Source organism: Mustelus asterias, chromosome 9 (genome assembly GCF_964213995.1).
Source record: "Mustelus asterias chromosome 9, sMusAst1.hap1.1, whole genome shotgun sequence".
Classification (NCBI taxonomy): domain Eukaryota; kingdom Metazoa; phylum Chordata; class Chondrichthyes; order Carcharhiniformes; family Triakidae; genus Mustelus; species Mustelus asterias.
This window is the reverse complement of record NC_135809.1, coordinates 58,695,189-58,714,584: the sequence shown is the minus strand read 5'-3', so window position 1 is coordinate 58,714,584 and position 19,396 is coordinate 58,695,189. Positions and strand designations below refer to the sequence as shown.

Here is a 19,396-nt window from a genome sequence, read left to right as displayed (position 1 = left end):
GATGAGGAGTTGGAATGGAAGCAGGACTCCGGGGAAGTAGGCCACATTGTGGCCTGACTCGGTAACCATTGGTGCAGCTGCTATCTGCACATCTGAATCTTCATATTGGCTTGGGCCATGGAAAGCTGGAGCTTGGAATAGGGTCGGGGCATGTTAGCCTTATTAAAATTTCATTGCTGTGGTATGGATTTTCTTTAAAATTTCCACTTTATTCAAATATAACATTTTTCATGATCCTGACCTTGTTCACAATAGGCTGGAGTTGATCAGCTTTACACAGCTCATAACAGCTACCTGGTCCAGCAAAAATTTCAATAACTTAGAAGGCAAGCACTTAATGAGCTGCTTAATTGCTGAAATGCCCTAAGTAAAGATGTGGATGATTTCACTTCCCTGCCCTTATCCCGCTGTCTTCCCACCTTCGTGAAAATTAACAGAGGTGGGAATGGAAAAGTGATACAGTCATGGATGATGGTGACGCCATTTATTTAGTTGCCCACCTCTGCTCTGACCCAATTCAGCACACAAAAATCGTGCCCCGGATATCTAATTCTTGCTTCCTCAGCTCGTTGATCTTGACAGTTGATGAGATGGGAAGATTTTGGACTTGTGCTCAGTACCCGTGCGCACGGCAAGGAGGGGAACTGGAGCTCCCATTCTTGGATACTATCTTGTGGCCCCTTCTATCCAGTTGCCAGGTGGCACTTATTATCTGAGCTTGCAGAGGAATAGTGTAAGATACTGGAGAGTTGCCAATGCCTGCAGAACCATAAACAACTTGGGAGAGGAGGCAGAGTGAAAGAAAGAAAAAAATGTTTGCGCAACTAACTCCTAACTTTTTTCTCTCTCTCCAGGGCACCAGAGATTATCCTGGGACTGCTGTTTTGCGAGGCTATCGACATGTGGTCGCTAGGATGTGTCATTGCAGAGCTATTCTTGGGTTGGCCATTGTATCCAGGTGCTTCGGAGTATGATCAGGTATGTTTTAATTGGATTGGATATAGGGTCAAATGCCATCCTTGCCAAATTGATTGATAGTTGTCGAGTGATTTTGACCTCTTCATCATTATTTCCATTTGTAATCTCGTCTTGATTATTTGTGGCTTCATGTTTTCAATGCCTATGATTCATGGCTCAGTGGGTGGCACTCTTGCCTTCAGAGTTAAGGTTCGGGGTTCAAGTCCTATTCCAAAGGCTTGAGTACAAAGCTTAGATTGATACAATTCAAACATTGGTGCATGGTTCAAGATTGGTGTACAGTTTAAAATAGGAGGTTCGTGCATGTTCAACAGCACAAACCTCCTACTTTTCTGCCTCACTGTCCTATGTTGCATATAATGTACAGCATAGCAATAGGCTATTCCATGAGACCATAAGACATAGGAGCAGAATTAAGCCACTCGGTCCATCTGGTCTGCTCCGCCATTCAATCATGGCTGATATTTTCTCATCCCCATTCTCCTGCCTTTTCCCCATAACCCCTGATCCCCTTATTAATCAAGAACCTATCTATTTCTATCTTAAAGACACTCAATGGCCTGGCCTCCACAACCTTCTGGGACAAAGAGTTCTACAGATTCACTACTCTCTAGCTGAAGAAATTCCTCCTTATCTCTGTTTTAAAGGATCGTCCCTTTAGCCTGAGGTTGTGCCCTCTGGTTCTAGTTTTTCCTACTAGTGGAAACGTCCTCTCCACATTCATTCTATCCAGGCCTCGCAGTATCCTTTAAGTTTCAATAAGATCCCCCCCCCATCCTTCTAAACGCCAACGAGTACAGACACAGAGTCCTCAACTGTTCCTCATACGACAAGTGCTTCATTCCAGGGATCATTTTTGTGAACCTCCTCTGGACCCTTTCCAAGGCCAGCACATCCTTCCTTAGATACGGGACCCAAAACTGCTCACAATACTCCATATGGGGTCTGACCAGAGCCTTATACAGCCTCAGAAGTACATCCCTGCTCTTGTATTCTAGCCCTCTCGACATGAATGCTAACATTGCATTTGCCTTCCTAACTGCCGATTGAACCTGCACGTTAACCTTAAGAGAATCTTGAACAAGGACTCCCAAGTCCCTTTGTGCTTCTGATTTCCTAAGCATTTTCCCATTTAGAAAATAGCCTATGCCTCCATTCCTCCTTCCAAAGTGCATAACCTCACACTTTTCCACATTGTATTCCATCTGCCACTTCTTTGCCCACTTTCCTAGCCTGTCCAGGTCCTTCTGCAGCACCCCCGCTTCCTCAATACTACCTGTCCCTCTACATATCTTTGTATCATCTGGAAACTTAGCAACAGTGTCTTCAGTTCCTTCTTCCAAATCCTTAATGTATATTGTGAAAAGCACTGATCCCTGAGGCACACCACTAGTCACCGGCTGCCATCCTGAAAAAGACCCCTTCATCCCCACTCTCTGCCTTCTGCCAGTCAGCCAATCCTCTATCCATGCCAGGATCGTACCCTTAACACGATGGCTCTTAACATATTTAACAGTCTCCTATGCGGCACCTTGTCAAAGGCCTTCTGGAAATCTAAATAAATCATGTCCACTTGTTCTCCTTTATCCAACTTCCTTCCCCAAAGAACTCTAACAGATTTGTCAGATATGACCTCCCCTTAACGAAGCCGTGCTGACTCAGTCCTATTTTATCATGCACTTCCAAGTACTCCGCGATCTCATCTTTAATAATGGACTCTAAAATCTTGCCAATGACCGAAGTCAGGCTAACCGGCCTATAATTTCCCATCTGCTGTCTCCCTTCCTTCTTAAACAGCGGTGTTACATTATCTACTTTCCAGTCCTCTGGGATCTTCCCTGCTTTCAGTGATTCCTGAAAGATCACCACCAATGCCTCCACAATTTCCTCAGCTATCTCTTTTAGAACCCTGGGGTGTAGTCCATCGGTCCAGGTGATTTATCCACCTTCAGACCTTTCGGTTTCCCCAGAACCTTCCCCTTAGTGATTGCCACGACACTCACTCAACTCTGTCCCTCTATTCAACTTGATTGTTATATGCCATTGTTTGTGCTCCTTGTAAACCTCCTCCAACTCCAACTTCCTTTCACCTCATTAGCCTATTCTATTCCTTTCTCTCTTATGTGTTCGTTTAGTTTCCCATTAAATGTACCCATGGTATTCATCCCAACTCTATGGATTTCATATATAGTTATTATACCATATCTATATCTTCGTAAGTACAATGTACACACGGTTAGGATTGCTTGTTCCAGTACCTGAAAAGGATCTAAATTTATTAATGTCACACTTGCACTCTGTAGGGATTGTATGCACCAATTCCCATAAGCCTGGAGTTTCTGTATGATTTCCACCCAGATAACAGCTCAATCCAGAGATGATAAGGTAGATTGGGAGAATGGGTGGATGGGGAGAGAGTTGAGTTGGTGTGGAAACAATAGTATGTCAAGGTGAGTAACATGGATGTTAGGATGCTGGTGGGGGACAGTTGGATGAGTCGGAGGTCAGTAGAGAGGTGAATAGACAGTAGCGTGGGCAGAAAGAAAATAGGGTGGAGGGGGGAATGTTCAAGTGAATCAGTTGGAAACGGGGAGGGTGGGTGGGTGGGGAGATAGTGGAGTAGGTAGGAGATGGTAGGGTGGATGAGGAGATGGTGGGATGGGGAGGGGGACCTCCACAACCTCACTGATATTGTAATTTGTTGCTCAGAATTATACTTGGCTATTAACACAAAAGTTACAGAGAGGAAACTTGATCATTTCATGCCAAGTCATTACACAGGTTCTGGTGAAAAAGGCCTAGCAGTTTATTTGATTCTCAGCCACCCATTGTCCCTCCACAACACTACCTCACTGCTCTTACTAGCATCCCTTTCAAGTGGTTGAAAGTTGTTTCTTGTTTTACCTGTTGGACCTTGGCTTCCATTGCCTCTTCAGCTTCCCTAAGTTTCTGTTTCAGTTCCTCCTTCTGTGCTGGAATGCCTTAGGATACTTAGCTATGATTGTGTTGCTATTCTATTATTTAATCTGTTAAAAAGGGGCAGTCTTGTTGGAGCTAGCAAGCAGCCCTTGTCTTAAAAATTCCTGGTATGTATGTGCATTGGATTTGATTCACTGTCCACAGTATCTTGTTGACAGTTTAAAATGCAAACTTATGTCACTGAAAAAGGTACAAAACTTGTCTTATTCAGCAAAGGAAGCCAGTTTTATGGACATACTCTTAGCTCCCCAAGAAGGGATCAAACCTGTATTTGCATTGGTGACCTAATCTAAAGATCCATAAAAGCCCCAGGCGCTGTGTGGGAAATAAAATCGCATTAATTATTGCAGACCAGGGGAATTGGTGATTGAAAACCATAGCACTGATGCCAGAATTCTGTGAAAGGAACTCTGAAGTGGAGACATGCGCATCTCCCAATTTTGTTGCTATTTTCCCCCCACTTGGAATCGTTACACATGGGACCATGGAGGAATCTTCTCTCTATTCATGGAGGTCAGAAGTATCACGGAGTATCAGCATCACCATGTCAACATCCAACCCCACTAATATCCCCAGTTTAATGCCGGGTAGTTAGGAACTTAAAGGAGCAGATATAATTCAGCCAACAGAATTACTTCATTGTGCTTGACAGTGAGGGGAGATAACTATTCTGACTTAAAAATCATTGTTGACTCAGCAACGGAAAAAGGAACAGGCTACACCTCCTGCACAATATTTGGTTCAAGTGCTTTTGTGCTCCATATTTAGATTCCTCCCCCTGTTTCTGGGAAGCATTGACACTTGATAGGTCATCAGGGACACAGGCTGCTGTCCTCTCCTATTTTGCCTGTATGAGCCCAGGATTGACAGGCTATTTGATGAGAAAGACCATCGTAGACAAACCTGCTGATCTCCTCACTTGCCGTGCATATTCCCATGGATGGTGATAAGGATTTGCACTGAATTTTTTAACCCAGGATCACAAAGGCCCAACATTATCCTGCCCCAGCCTGGCTGAGATAAGCTTCCTTAGTAAGGACTGCCAATTGAACCAGGACACCCCAGATTCCAAAGCCATCCTCGCAGATGTCTGCATACAGCAGAGCTCATCACTATGTAGCGATGAGATAACAAAAACCTGGCCAGCTTTCTCCCCCCCATGATCCACAAAGTGGATGTAAATTGTTGCACTCTGACTGTGCACAGCTAATTCTGGGATGGACCCAGACCTTGCTTGTATGATTCACCCACTCAGCTGTCTTCACCCGTTCAGTTCCTGTCATTTATTTTTCTCCTCTTAGGGTCTGATTTTACCATTTTCATTCGAAATGCTGAATCTGGGCGTAATGCAGATCAGACTTAGAAATCTGCTTTCAGGCGCCTCCATATGCACTTAGCTTGGAAAAAAAAAAATCACGGGTCCCATTCGTGCTGTGGGCGGGCTTAGTGCGCCTGGAACGATCGGAGCTCTGAACTGCGCATGCGCAGTTAGAAAAAAATGGAAAAAGCACGCCCGGAGAAAGGGGCCCGGGAGTGAAAAGCGGGAGCGATGGCCCCCACAGACATCACTGTCCCCCTTATCCACCCATCCCCCCTGCTACCCAGACCGATTGCGACCCCCTGTCCCCTTCCCCCGCCGATCGCCTGCAGAGTGGCAGCAGACCCCCTCTACCAGTGATCCATCTGCCCCCCCCCCCAACCAGTGAGCGACCGGGCCTCCCCCCCCCCCCCCCCTCCAGCGAGCGATCGGGCCTCCCCCCTCCCCCCCACCAACCAGAGATACATCTGACTCGCCTCCTCCTCCTACCCCCCCAACCAGACAACGATCTGGCCTCACTCCCCCCCGCCCAACAACCTGAGAATGATCTGACCCGTCTCCCTCCTCCCCCCTGCCCCACCACCGATCTGAGTCAGAGAGCCGTTGGAAGCTCTGAACGCGCTCTTCAGCAGCAGGAGCGCCCGATTCAGACTTTTATTCAGCAGGTTCATTTTGGCGCGATTCCGGATCGGCAAACGCGGCGAATGCATGCAAATGCATTTAAATCGCCATTGCGCCCGTTTCGGGCGCCTATCGGATCGCCGCCATTCCTGGGTTTCGGTAAAGTGGCAATCTGCACGGACATGGGCGCAGATCGCGTTAATAGCCTCACACCCGACTTTACCACGTTTTCGGGCGTGACGCAATGGTAAAGTCGGGCCCTTAATTTTTCTCCTCACATGTTCCCCAGCATCAAGCCTGTGCCAAAATGCAGTTCCAAAGGTACTGGTAATTGAAATAAGTGGCTGTTCATCATGTAGGAGCCTAGACAGTGAATAGTGTGAAGCTGTTTGCCCATGAAGGACAATCCTACCCTTAACCAACATCTATAACTTTTGATATTATTCAAGAGCAGGAACACTCGCTGATATTCTGTACCTCCCCCCACCAATTCAGGGAGCAGTGAGTTCAGTAGCTTAACTGACAATGTACAATGCATAATCAGACAAAATTTGACATTAAGCCACATAAGAAGCCATCAGGGCAGTTGGTCAAACATTTGGTGAATGAGGTAGGTCTTATGGGAGTATCTTAAAGGAGACGAGAGAAGTGGAGGAATTCCTGAACGTAGAGCCTGGACAGCTGAAGGCACAACTGTTCGTGGTGGGGTGATGGAATTGGGGTAGATGAGTAAGACATCAGTGTCTAAAGATACCCATTTCTCGTAGTGATCTGGGGATAGGGATCAGAAGCAGAAACCATTGCTTTTCTTCTCCCTCACTAATTTAAGGCACTGATCCAAATTAAAATGGGAGTGTAATGGGCAGCATGGTGGTAAGCGTTGCTGCCTCAGAGCACCAAGGACCCAGGTTTGATTCCAGCCTTGGGTGACTATCTGTCTTGGAGGGTAGCCAGTGCGTATTGCTCTGAAGGTTACTGTTACACTAAACCTTTTTGCCAGGGCTTGACTGGGAATCTTTGTGGAATCCCACAACTGGTGACACAAATGCTCTTTTCAATAAAGCTCACCATTATGTGCAGTTCGACATGGATGAAGCAAGCCAGGCTGCCAGAGCTGGAAGATTCTCAGGTTTCCCGCAAGGGCTGTACGCTATAGGCGACACACATATGGTCTTGAGAGTTTCCTGGCAGCAGCCTGTACGACTCATAAATAGAAAAGGATTTCAATCTCTGAACATCATGAACATCCAGCTAATTTGTGATCACAGAAAGCAGATCATGTTTGTGCTAGGTACCCAGAGAGCTCACACAACTTTTACATTTTGGGTCACTCCAAGACGCCAAAAATATTTGAGTGACCTCAGCTCTTAGAGGGTTGGCTTCTTGGTGATGAGAGGTACTCACAGAAGACCTGGTTAATGATGCTTGTTAGTTGGACATAGAATGCATCTGAGGAGAGATACAATGCTGCACGTTCCACCAGAAGGTCTTTATTAGAGCAAACTGCTGGCCTTTTAAAGATGTGTTTCCAATGTTTGGACCAGTCAGGCAGTATTGTCCAATACTCACAGCAGAAAACGTCCCACATCATTGTTGTTTGCTGCATCCTGCACAACCTAGTGCTGCAAAAGGGGGATGTTTTGCCAGAGGGAGACATTGATGTCTCCTTGGAAGGGGATGAACTTGAAGATGGCAAGGATTCAGATGAGTCAAATGAGGATGGCATTGTATGGGCAATTCACAGCAGATGTGCCCGTGAGGAGCTAATAGCTACAAAGTTTCAAGAGGAATAAGCTGATGATAAGTTCTCACAATCTAAGTTCTCTTTAGGCTTTGATGCAGGGGAACAAGAAAACCTTCATTGTCAGTGGCAATATATCATGAAAGGTCATCAATCTCACAATTATCATGAAAGAAGCATCAGTCACCTTCGTCCCTAACGATGGAGTCCTGCTTCGAAAGTGTGGAAGCTAACGGACCATGTGGCTGCAATGGAATGTGATTAGCACTCCAGTCGCGTACCTCCTTAAGCAACTACACAGTGCAGTCCTTTCAACCATGGTGTTGACAGGTCAGTGGGCATGGCAGCTTTAAATGGCTGAAATACCATTGTACACATGGATGCACTGATGCCAGTATGACAGCAGTTTAGCAAGGTGGTGCTAACAGGAAAACCATTCATCAATGGTTAGTGCATGACCATCTCAAGAGTGAGCAACATCCAGACAGCAGCATCTCTCCAAATTCCAGCTCTGGTGGATGAATAATGCAGAGGCCTCACCTTGCTACGAAGTGCCAATGTTCCTTTGGACATCAGGGTGCAGTGACCTGTTACACCACAGCATATATCCAAAACTGCAAGTTATATGCACACTGGCCTCATAGATAGTGGCTCAGCAGGACCATTGTTTGATTATTTGCAGTCATGATCCTGCCAAGTCTGTGCCCTGCATTTAGGAGAGTCATGGCCCAGTCAGTATTGACACAGGAGTGAATGACAATTTCTTCCCGTCATTGATCCTGCTGAGCATTCAGCAAATGTGCAAAGAACTGCTTTCATAGCATTACAGTCCTTGACACTGTCCATCTCATAAAAGCCAGTTCTTTCTATCTATCCTAAGGTGCACAGTCATGCAATGAATTCCATATTGATGGCATATAGTGCCTTTGCATAAAGCTCCGTTAGGCAGCTTTTCAGGAGCGCGTAAGTAGATGGCTTCATGAGGATGAGCACACATCTCAGACATCACACACAATCCCTTTTTGTAGGTATTTCAAACATCACCAAGTGTTACCCACTTCAGTCATTCAGCATCATGCATGGGGAAATTTGGAACTAAGAAAAGAATAACGCAGAGACAAAAACATGCAATAGGGAGACATGCATGGCTACGGTATTCAACGATGAGTACTACTTTTTCTAAAAACTCACTGCCATAAAGTAAACACCATTGTAAGGCGCACCTAGGAAAAAAGATTCTAACATTGCTCATGAGAAATACTTGCTACATCCACAGACTAAAGACTTCTGTACGTCAACAACCCGGACATTCAGAATTTCCTGATGAGCAATTCTTCTGAGACTAAATGTCTGCCTGAGATCCAAGGATTGAAGATGTATTGTGTAGTCATCACCTTTATGTATGAAGTGCCTTCGTTCATGTTGCAGATGTGAAAAAAAAGACAAATCTTTATTTTATTTACAAATTAGTCAGAACATTGAATACAGGAGTTGAGACATCTTGTTGAAGTTGTACAAGACATTAGTAAGGCCACACTTGGAATACTGTTTACAGTTCTGCTCAACCTATTATAGAAAGGATATTAAACTAGAAAGAGTACAGAAAAGATTTACTAGGATTCTACCGGGACTTGATGGTTTGAGTTACAAGGAGAGGCTGGATAGACTGGGACCTCTTTCCCTGGAGCCTTGGGGGTGATCTTATAGAGATCAATAAAATAGTGAGGGGCATAGATAAGGTAGATAGTCAACATATTTTCCCAAAGGTAGGGGAGTCTAAAACTAGAGGGCATGGGTTTAAAGTGAGAGGCGAGAGATACAAAAGTGTCCAGAGAGGCAATTTTTTCACCCAGAGGGTGGTGAGTGTCTGGAACAAGCTGCCAGAGGCAATAGTAGAGGCGGCTCCAATTTTGTCTTTTAAAAAGCATTTAGACAGCTACATAGGTAAGATGTGTATAGAGGGATATGAGCCAAATGCGGACACTTGGGGCTAGCTTAGTGGTTAAAAACTGGGCAGCATGGACAATTTGGGTCGAAGGGCCTGTTTCCATGCTGCAAACCTCTATGACTCTGACTCTATAAATCACTACGATGAGATTGAGTGAGAGTTAATGGAACTAAGGATCCAAATGGCAGATAATTCGGGTGGCGGAGGGAGATACCTTTCAGACCCTTGAATGAACATGGACCTTGCATCCCATTTATTAGCCACTGAATACTTGAGACTTGGAGAGAGGTAAATATAAACTATATTTACAATAATGAAAAGTATATACAGCGAATGAACACCAGAGACATCATTATGCATTCAAAACTGCTTAATTCTTTTAACCCTACTTCGATGTCTAGTGCAGCCCCGACATCTGCAACAGAGATGGATGCAGTCTGCTGACTGCTATGCCCTGTTTTTTTAAGATGACATTGGCAGGTGTCCTCTGATGGCCCAAGGGCTTGATAGGCCCGGCCTGCTCAGGGCCTCTTGTTCTGCGACAGGTGCATCTCCTCAGCCTAATGTCCTGGAATTGATGGGGTCACTGACCGAGGGGATTTGGAATGGCAGGACACACTTGGAATATCTTGGGTGGGTGCCTCAGGTGTGTGTGACTGGCAGTCCTCTTTCCTTTTGGTGTTGAAGGGCCCTTCCCTGATTACTTGAGAAGGGGCATCTGGAGAAAGGTTGAGGTGCCTCATCCCACTCTTGCCTAACCACTGCTGGAATGCACCCATAGCTAGAGTGCTAGTGTACAGACCCAAGCGCAAATACAGCAGAAACTGCTAGACCTGGGTCTCCAAGGTGGCCACCACCCTTCCCATGGAGACTTCTTGCATGCTGAAGCTGTATCAGGCAGAATGCGAACAAACTCATCCATCCTTCATTCCAGTCTGCTGATGGACTCTGACAACTCTGTGTAATGTTCCCTGCCTGTCTCTGAATCTCCAACATTCCTCTCAAGACTGATTCCATTCCAGAATCTCATCATTGGACTCAGACTCAGCAGGAGCCTGTCCTCAGAGTATCACAGACCTCAACTGTCACTGCCTCCACCTGCTGTAGACCTGCATTGTTGAGGTGATTGCCAGATTACAAATCTGAGCTGACTCTAGACCTAGGTCCCACCAAGGTCCAAGTATATGCATTGGTGGAGAGTGCAGAAGAACGCAGTGACAGGTCTTCATCTGATGTTCCTTTGCATCCTTATCTGTGTTGGTCTGTGGGCTGGGGCTGAGCTGCTTGCTTGAGGATGGTCTTTGTCCTTATTTACTGATAGCTGGAATAGAGAGAAGAGATAATGAGTGTTTGACTCGGCAAGTTCAAACATTATAGGTCATTTACAGTCATTATCCACATGAGGCCAGTGTATACTGGATGGCCCCTCACTGTCTTGCTGGGAGAGGTTGATCTCACCTTCTGCATAAGAACAAGCTCTATCTTCTCCAGCGAGTTTTTCCACCTACTCCTCATGGGAGGAGAGTGTCCTCAATTCTGGGGACCCTTCTCCAGTCTTGGCTCTTTCCATTCTGTTGTGGCAATCTTATCCTGCATAAAGGCAGATGGATTGATTGTGATGAAAGAGCAGTTCAGAACCATGTCCACTTGTTGTCTATGCTGAGCCCTCTCTCAATTAAGATGCCACTTGTGCAGGGACCTGCAAGAGATGGTGAGCTTAAAGTGGTTGACAGATATTCAGTACTCATGTCTGACCTGTTAGTAGTGTGTGACAGCACTGTAGACTCTAACCCTTAGACAACCTGATGTCTTTATGAGGGTATGAGTTTTACCTACCCTGATGAAGTGCATGAGATCACTCATCCTCTTCTTGCACTGCAGGCGGAGTGCTTTTTGTTAGCCACAAGCACTGACCTCCCTGGCGATCTCCTCCCATCTTAGTGTGATTAGTTGGGAGGACCTCTTGTTCCCATCCCTAGGAAAGAGGACCTCCCACTATTCCTGGATGGAACGGAGGAGAATCTCCAGTGGTTGTAGAGAATTGTTTTTCAAACTGGAGGCCTGTGACCAGCGGTGTGCCTCAGGGATCAGTGCTGGGTCCACTGTTGTTTGTCATTTATATTAATGATTTGGATGAGAATATAGGAGGCATGGTTCGTAAGTTTGCAGATGACACTAAGATTGGTGGCATTGTGGACAGTGAAGAAAGTTATCTCCAATTGCAACGGGATCTTGATCAATTGGGCCAGTGGGCTGACGAATGGAGTTTAATTCAGACAAATGTGAGGTGATACATTTTGGTAGATTGAACCAGGGCAGGACTTACTCAGTTAATGGTAGGGTGTTGGGGAGAGTTACAGAACAAAGAGATCTCAGGGTACATGTTCATAGCTCCTTGAAAGTGGAGTCACAGATGGACAGACTGGTGAAGAAGGCATTCGGTATGCTTGGTTTCATCGGTCAGAGCATTGAATACAGGAGTTGGAATGTCTTGTTGAAGTTGTACAAGACATTGGTAAGGCCACATTTGGAATACTGTGTGCAATTCTGGTCACCCTATTATAGAAAGGATATTATTAAACTAGAAAGAGTGCAGAAAAGATTTACTAGGATGCTACCAGGACCTTATGGATTGAGTTATAAGGAGAGGTTGGATAGACTGGGACTTTTTTCTCTGGAGCGTAGGAGGCTGAGGGGTGATCTTATAGAGGTCTACAAAATAATGAGGGGCACAGATCAGCTAGATAGTCAATATCTTTTCCCAAAGGTAGGAGAGTCTAAAACTAGAGGGCATAGTTTTAAGGTGAGAGGGGAGAGATACAAAAGTGTCCAGAGGGGCAATTTTTTCACACAGAGGGTGGCGAGTGTCTGGAACAAGCTGCCAGAGGTAGTAGTAGAGACGGGTACAATTTTGTCTTTTAAAAAGCATTTAGATAGTTACATGGGTACGATGGGTATAGTGGGATATGGGCCAAATGGGGCAATAGGATTAGCTTAGGGGTTTGTAAAAAAAAAAAGGGCAGCATGGACAAGTTGGGCCGAAGAGCCTGTTTCCATGCTGTAAACCTCTATGAGTCTATGACTGAACCATAGAGTAAAGGGTTTGATTCTTTTGGGCGCCATTGAGAACCTGGCCTGCAGTGGATGTCTATCTGTGTAGGTGCCAGTTAAATAAAGCATTAGGACTTTCAATCCCATGATGTACTGGTTGGGTGGAAAAACTGCCTTCGGGCCCCACCATGGGATTCAACGAGCCCCTCGTTGATGCATAATTAATGAGATGAAAAGCGAAAGATTGCACAGATTTAGCCTGCCACCCAGCAGGAATCACACCAACATTCCTGACTGCCACTGAATTTAGTCTCCAGAATGGAAAATTTGCCCCATGTCACATGATTCTTGTCCAATTCTTAATGGGCTAATTTGGAATGAAATATAGACCGAAAGGGATACTTGCAAGGAAAAATGTGTAATGTTGTGGGGAAAGATTGGGGGAATGGGACTAATTGAAAAATTCTTTGAAAAAGCCAGCACAGGCATGATTGGCAGAATGGCCTCTTTCTGTGCTTTAGATTCTATGGTTTTAAGTTGGCAGTCTCACTCAGGGAGATCAGAGGATGTGAAGGGAAATATAAAATATAAAAGGAAAGAGGTTCTTCTCTCAGGTTAGGAGAGAAGCATTTGTTGGGGAGGAATACAATGAGCTTTATCTGCAATAAAAAAAATGTTTGAAACATGCAGCTGATCTGACAACACAAGTGGAGAGAGGAAGATAGCACTAATGCTTTCATTTCATATTCCTAGTGTCTGCAGCACAATACTTTTGCTTTGTTTCTGGCTAGATAGAATTAAAGAAAGGTTGCATCACAAAGCAGTCATTCAGCTTTTGAGTTTGTGCTGGCTCCCTGCAAGAGCAACTCAGCTAGACCCACTCCCCCAGCTTTACCCCGTAACCACGATATTTTTCTCTTCAGATGCTTAACAATTCCCTTTTGAAAGCCACAATTGAATCTGCCTTGACTACACTCTCAGACAGGGGATTTCAGATCCTAACCACACGCTACGTAAAAAAAGCCTTTGCTTATATCACCATTAGTTCTTTTACTCTTCACTTTAACTCAACGTCCTCCGGTCCTGCCACAAAATAAAACAGTTTCTCTCTCTCTACTCTGTCTAGATCCCCTCCTAACATTGAATACTACTATCAAATCACCTTCTCTCCTCCAAGGAAAACAATCCCGCTTCTCCGATCTCTCCATGTAACAGAGCTCCCTCATCCCTGGACCCATTCTTGGAATTATTTTCTGCACCCCCTTGAAAAGTCTTCACATCCTTTGTGAAGTGCAGTGCCCAGAATTGGACACCAAACTTCAGACAAAGCTGAATTAGTGTTAGTGTTTTATAAAGGTTCATCATTTTGTTCTTGCTTTTGTACTCTACCAATATTTATAAAGCCCAGGATCCTGCATATCTTTTTAACCACTTTCCAGACCTGTCCTGTCACCTTCAACAATTTTTGCACCGATACCTCGGTCCTTCTGTTTTTGTTTCCCTTTTAAAATTGTACCCTTTAGTTTCTTTCCTCAATTGTACTACCAAATGTATCATTAGCACTTCTCTGCATTAAATCTCTATCCATTCCATCAGCCTAGCTATAATTTCTTGTAATCTAAAACTGTTCCTCACATTTGAGAATGCTTTGAAGTTTGGTGTTATCTGCAGATTTTGAAATCGTGGCTGTGCACCCAAGACCAGGTCATTTATATATAGCAAGAAAAGTAGTGGTCCTGTATCAAATCCCGAGGAACCCCAGTGTATACCTTTCTCCAGTCTGAAAACAATCATTCGCCACCATTAAGAGCATAAACCATAAGAAATAGGAAGAGGAGATTACCATACTCTCTGTTTCCTATCACTTAGCCAACTTCATATTCATGCTGCCGCTGTCACCTTTATTCCACGGGCTTTAACTTTGCTGACAAGCTTGTTTTCTGGCACAATGGGCGGGATTTTCCAGCCGTGCTCGTCCCAAACCGGAAAATTCCACCCGAGGTCAATGGACCTTTGCATGGTTCGCCCTCTGCCCACTACGATTCCCATGGCAGGCGGGACGGGATAATTCCCCCTTTATTTTTAACAACTTTTGGAAATCCATATACCACATCAACTGCATTGTCTTTCATTACCTGGTTGAAGAAATCAATCAAATTAATTAAATAAAATGCACCATTGCAAATCCTGTTGTAAGTCTGACTTGGGTGCTTGGAATTAACATTGGGGTGCTTCAGCAAGAAGCCATTCACAAAATAGTGCTATAAAATGGAATAAAAATGTATTTTTCTGCACTCTACAAGTTTATTCAAAATCCTGTTTCTCAAAAAGCAATTTATTTGTTGGGGTAAACCAATCTGATACATTATTGGTCAACTTGGTAAAGTTGTGTAAAGATTTTGTAATTGAACTAGTAATCCAGAATTTTAGACTGGTAATCCAGGGGCCTAAGTAGTAAATCAAGTAGTAAACCAGGAACCTGGACAAGGAATCCAGGGGCCTGACCTTGGTAAGCCCGGGGTTTGGCAAAATAACCCAGGATGACATGAGTTCATATCCCAATAGTTTAAATTCAGTTTAATGTAAATATCTGGTAATCAAAAGCTGGTATCAGTATCATGAGCTGTCGGATTGTCAAAAAAGCAGCTTCACCAATATCCTTGCATGGTGTGTGGTTTTTATGTAACTCCTCAGCCCCCACACAATTGTGACTGACACTTAGGAAGCCGCCCAGTTCCAGAAACTCACCATCAATGAGAGATGCCAATTAATGTTTTTTTTTGCCAGTGACTTCCGCATCCTGAGAATAAATGAAAAAAAAGCTTTCTGATGCGAGCTATGAAAATATATTTTTTTTAAATCTAGTTTATCTTGTCCTCTCCCCACATAGGAAAGCAGTTCCCATTATTTTAGTGCCCGTACCCACTACCCACAATGGTCTGGCTGAGGTAAGAGAAGCACTGATGCTTTACTAAGAAACCACAAGTGCTCATCTAATTTGTAGCCTCACTGTAAATGTGCTCCTTAGTTGAACAAGAAAACCTAGTTCAAATTAAGACTTAATTCTTTCATGGTGAAGAAGGGTTACAAAAATGAGTTTCATGTACAGAAAGCACATTCTTGCCTAAGTCAATAGATTGTTGCAATGATTCGATCAATTAGTTGCCAGGCAGTTTGCTTGAGGGTGAGGCAAACCACTCAATTCAATTTCAAATGTTATGTGATTTGTTCAGATGTGTGTCTGGTTGGTGACTCTTTGAATTAACAGATAGTTTATTTAAATAATTGTTCGTTTCCAAGGAGGTATTTATCAGCTTGTGCTTTTTCTAATCATTGAGTTTGATTTGGGCTCTTCAAAGCAAGATTATATAATTGGAAATTGCAAAGTGAATAAGATAAATCAGGCAGGTTTCAGTGTCGGTAAGGAAATGACTAAAAAGCAACTACATAATCCAGGTAATTATGGTTGTAATTTTAATATTGAAATTCTGAATATTTCCTATTTTGTACCTTATGAGGACCTTGCACAGTGTGAACACAACTGTAAATATGTCAACAGTCACTAAGTGCAGTTGAAGTACAAATCTAATCAAATGACAGTTCAGGCCCGAGGGGCTGGATAGCCTACTCCTGTGTTCCTTATTATATGCTTGGTCTATTACTGTTTAATTAATTAACTTGGCAGTTAAAGCCTCCAGTTCCAGTCTAGCAGAATGGTTTGCATTTTAAAGACCAAAATGGAGAAACAGAATAATACCAACAGCAAACTAATCAAAAAAAGAGCTTCTCTAAGTTACTCTTGAGCATCACAACATATTACCCAATATCAAATCAATTGAAAATACTTATGAGGATGTAGGGAGAAGTCAACTGACGTAGATTTCCTTCTCTTGATTACTATCCAGAAAACCTTGATGGTAGCTACATGTGAGTAGAAATTGGGTAAGGACAGGATTCTGTGGGGTATGATGCCCCTAATCATCCCAGCAAGGTAATCAAACTTATCCTCAATATCAGTTGCCATGTCAAACCTCACTCAGGGTAAAAAAAGGATACAAGGGGCGCAGTATCCCAACAAGCATCATGCCTTTCCACGAGGAAATTATAACACTGAGGCAAGAAAGGTTTATGAGAATCCCATCAGAGATGCACGAGGGCTGATGTCTATCCCCCTGTTGTCTTCTCTTTCAGATTCGTTACATTTCGCAAACACAAGGGTTGCCAGCGGAGTATTTGTTAAGCGCAGGGACAAAGACAACACGATTCTTTAACAGAGATCCAGATTCATCGTATCCATTATGGAGGCTTAAGGTGAGGCCGTTGTATATGTATTTTGTTTCTGTTTATGGTCACTATTTTACTTCTTTCCTTGCTGTATCACAAACTCTTAGTATGATGAAGAGGGGCAGATGGATCTGCCTTGTTTCGGCCTCTTGCCCTCTTTTTAGGAGCATTGGGCAGTTTCTCCTCAGCTGGTTGCACAGCGCAAACAGTATTGGGATGAGTTTATCACTCTGGTTTCCCATCCCTCCTTCCTTCTCTCTTTACTGGTGGAAATGCTGAGAGTAGACTCAATTTTTTTTAATTCATTCAGGGATGTAGGCATAGCCAGCTGTGCCAGCATTTATTGCTCATTCCTATTCATCCCTGTACTGAGTGGTGTAATTGACTGCAGGAAGGCAGAAATCTGCTAAGAATGTCTGCAAGTTTCATTTAGATATTGGTGTAAATTTATATCATGATTCAAATATCCAGGCAAACAACCTGCCAGTGTTTGAAATCCTGGCACCAGGTTTTACTCCAGAAAGGATTTAGTTAAGAAGAAGACACCAGGGGCTGATTGTTGAAGGGCTGATGGTACTTGCAGCTGCTTTGTCATTCTCACCTCTGAGTCAATGTTGAGGTGTTTAAGTGTCACTTCAGAAATTTGAACACATCTAGGCTGATACTCTTAAGAGTTCACTGCAGTGTCAGAGGTGACATCGTTCAGATGAGACGTTAAGTTAAGGTGGATGTAAAATATCCCACTGCTCTACTTGATAAAATACAGGAGAGTTCGTCCAGTCTTCCGGCTTGTATTTATCGCTCAATCAACATCACTAAATCAGATTTTCTGGTCATAATCACATTGATATTCGTGGGATCTTGCCATGCATAAATTAGCTGACACATTTCCTTATATCATAATAGTGACTACACTTCAAAAGTACTTTGTTGGCTGTGAAATACTTTGCGATATTCTGTGGTTATGAAAATCTATATCTTTGTTTCTTCCTCATGTCAAATTGATTACTCTTTTTTAAAAATGTGAACTACCTTGCTAAATCTCTCTTTCTCAACTGCAGCGATGTGCGATTAAATGGGTCTGTGACCTATCCTATCTTTTTGATGGCATAAATCTCATTCTTTCACTTGTTGTGATACTGTGCAGGGACAGCTTGTCCTCCCAGGCCAGGAAATACATTATTCTGCTTTTGAATTACAGGAAAGGATGAAAATAAAAATCAGCTGTCCCAATAATATTTAATTTGACAGCTGGCGCGTCCCAGCACTTAAACAAACATTCACTGCTTTAGGGCCTCGTGTCTAAAAGAACCTTCTAGCACCAAAGCATTTGTTAGCATTTCTGAGAGTTCTTTGGTTGCTTTTAAAGAGGACTTGTTCACATCCTTAGGGAAGCAAGAATTAACATGGGGCAATGGTTGATACAAGAACGGACAACTTACAGTTGACATTCAACAACTTGAGTCCCTCATGTGGCTGCCAGTTTTCTTTGCAATTGAGAAAGTCCAAGATTAATGGACAGGCTGCAGCTGTAAAACAAGAGAGAATGAGACCAGTCTCACAAGTGTGGGGAGAAGCTGAGAAGTCAGTGGGTGTGCCCAGAGCTCTCAGTTGTACTTTTGAAGTAATGTCTCATGTCAGAAACACAACTATAGCTAAAGGCACTAAGCAGTCTTCATCGGAACTGAACAGTCTTCAGTGCTCTTTGCATCATGTTAAACATGGAGTAACAAACATGATTTTGTTGAAATTACAGACACCAGAAGATCACGAGACAGAGATGGGGATCAAATCGAAGGAGGCAAGAAAATACATTTTTAACTGTTTGGATGATATGGCACAGGTATGATTGTCTTTCCTGGCTAGTTCGTGCTGCTTCCTTTGGTCTCCTTGTTGGACTACAATTTTACTGGCACTAGCTGCCTCACCAGGGGATGCTTTCCACATCTGAGCCCTGGTGGTGAGTGCTGGAAGGGTATTTGAATACAAAGGACCTGAACCATCATAGCTAAACTGTACTCACCCAACTTCCATAAATGCACCCACATTTATACACAGGGACACGCACAGATTAACTCATGTGCATATATTTACACACAGAAACATACAGAGTCGCACACAATCACAAACTCACACAAAGACACACAGTTTCGCACAGATACATGCTCATGCATGTGCACACATATGCACAGCCACACTCTCAGACACACATGGATTCAAATACACTTGCAGAAGTACACATGCGATCAGACAAAATCAAAGTTGCACATTAATATACACAAACACAATGCCCACTGTCATGTATAAAGGTAAAAAGGTAAAGTTGCCGTAGTCCCAGATGAGCATTGGCTGCTCTCCCCTTTAAGGGGCAAGCTGACAGTGGCGATTTAACCTGAGGATCACCATACCTCAGGCGAGGGGCAAGGTTGAGCAGGTGGGCCTTCATGAATAACCTCAGCCAGTATGGGAATTGAAT

General features: G+C 43.8%; 1 protein-coding gene across 3 annotated transcripts in view; it reads left to right on the top strand.

The window, feature by feature from the left end:
- The window catches only part of hipk2 (homeodomain interacting protein kinase 2), a 289,722-nt gene that overhangs the window by 221,965 nt on the left and 48,361 nt on the right, over positions 1-19,396 (top strand). For all 3 annotated transcript variants that reach the window (XM_078220251.1, XM_078220250.1, XM_078220249.1), the window contains exons 3-5: positions 855-978; positions 16,828-16,947; positions 18,677-18,763. In XM_078220251.1, the coding sequence (XP_078076377.1) occupies positions 855-978; positions 16,828-16,947; positions 18,677-18,763 (331 nt within the window). The remainder of the gene's footprint in view (positions 1-854; positions 979-16,827; positions 16,948-18,676; positions 18,764-19,396) is intronic.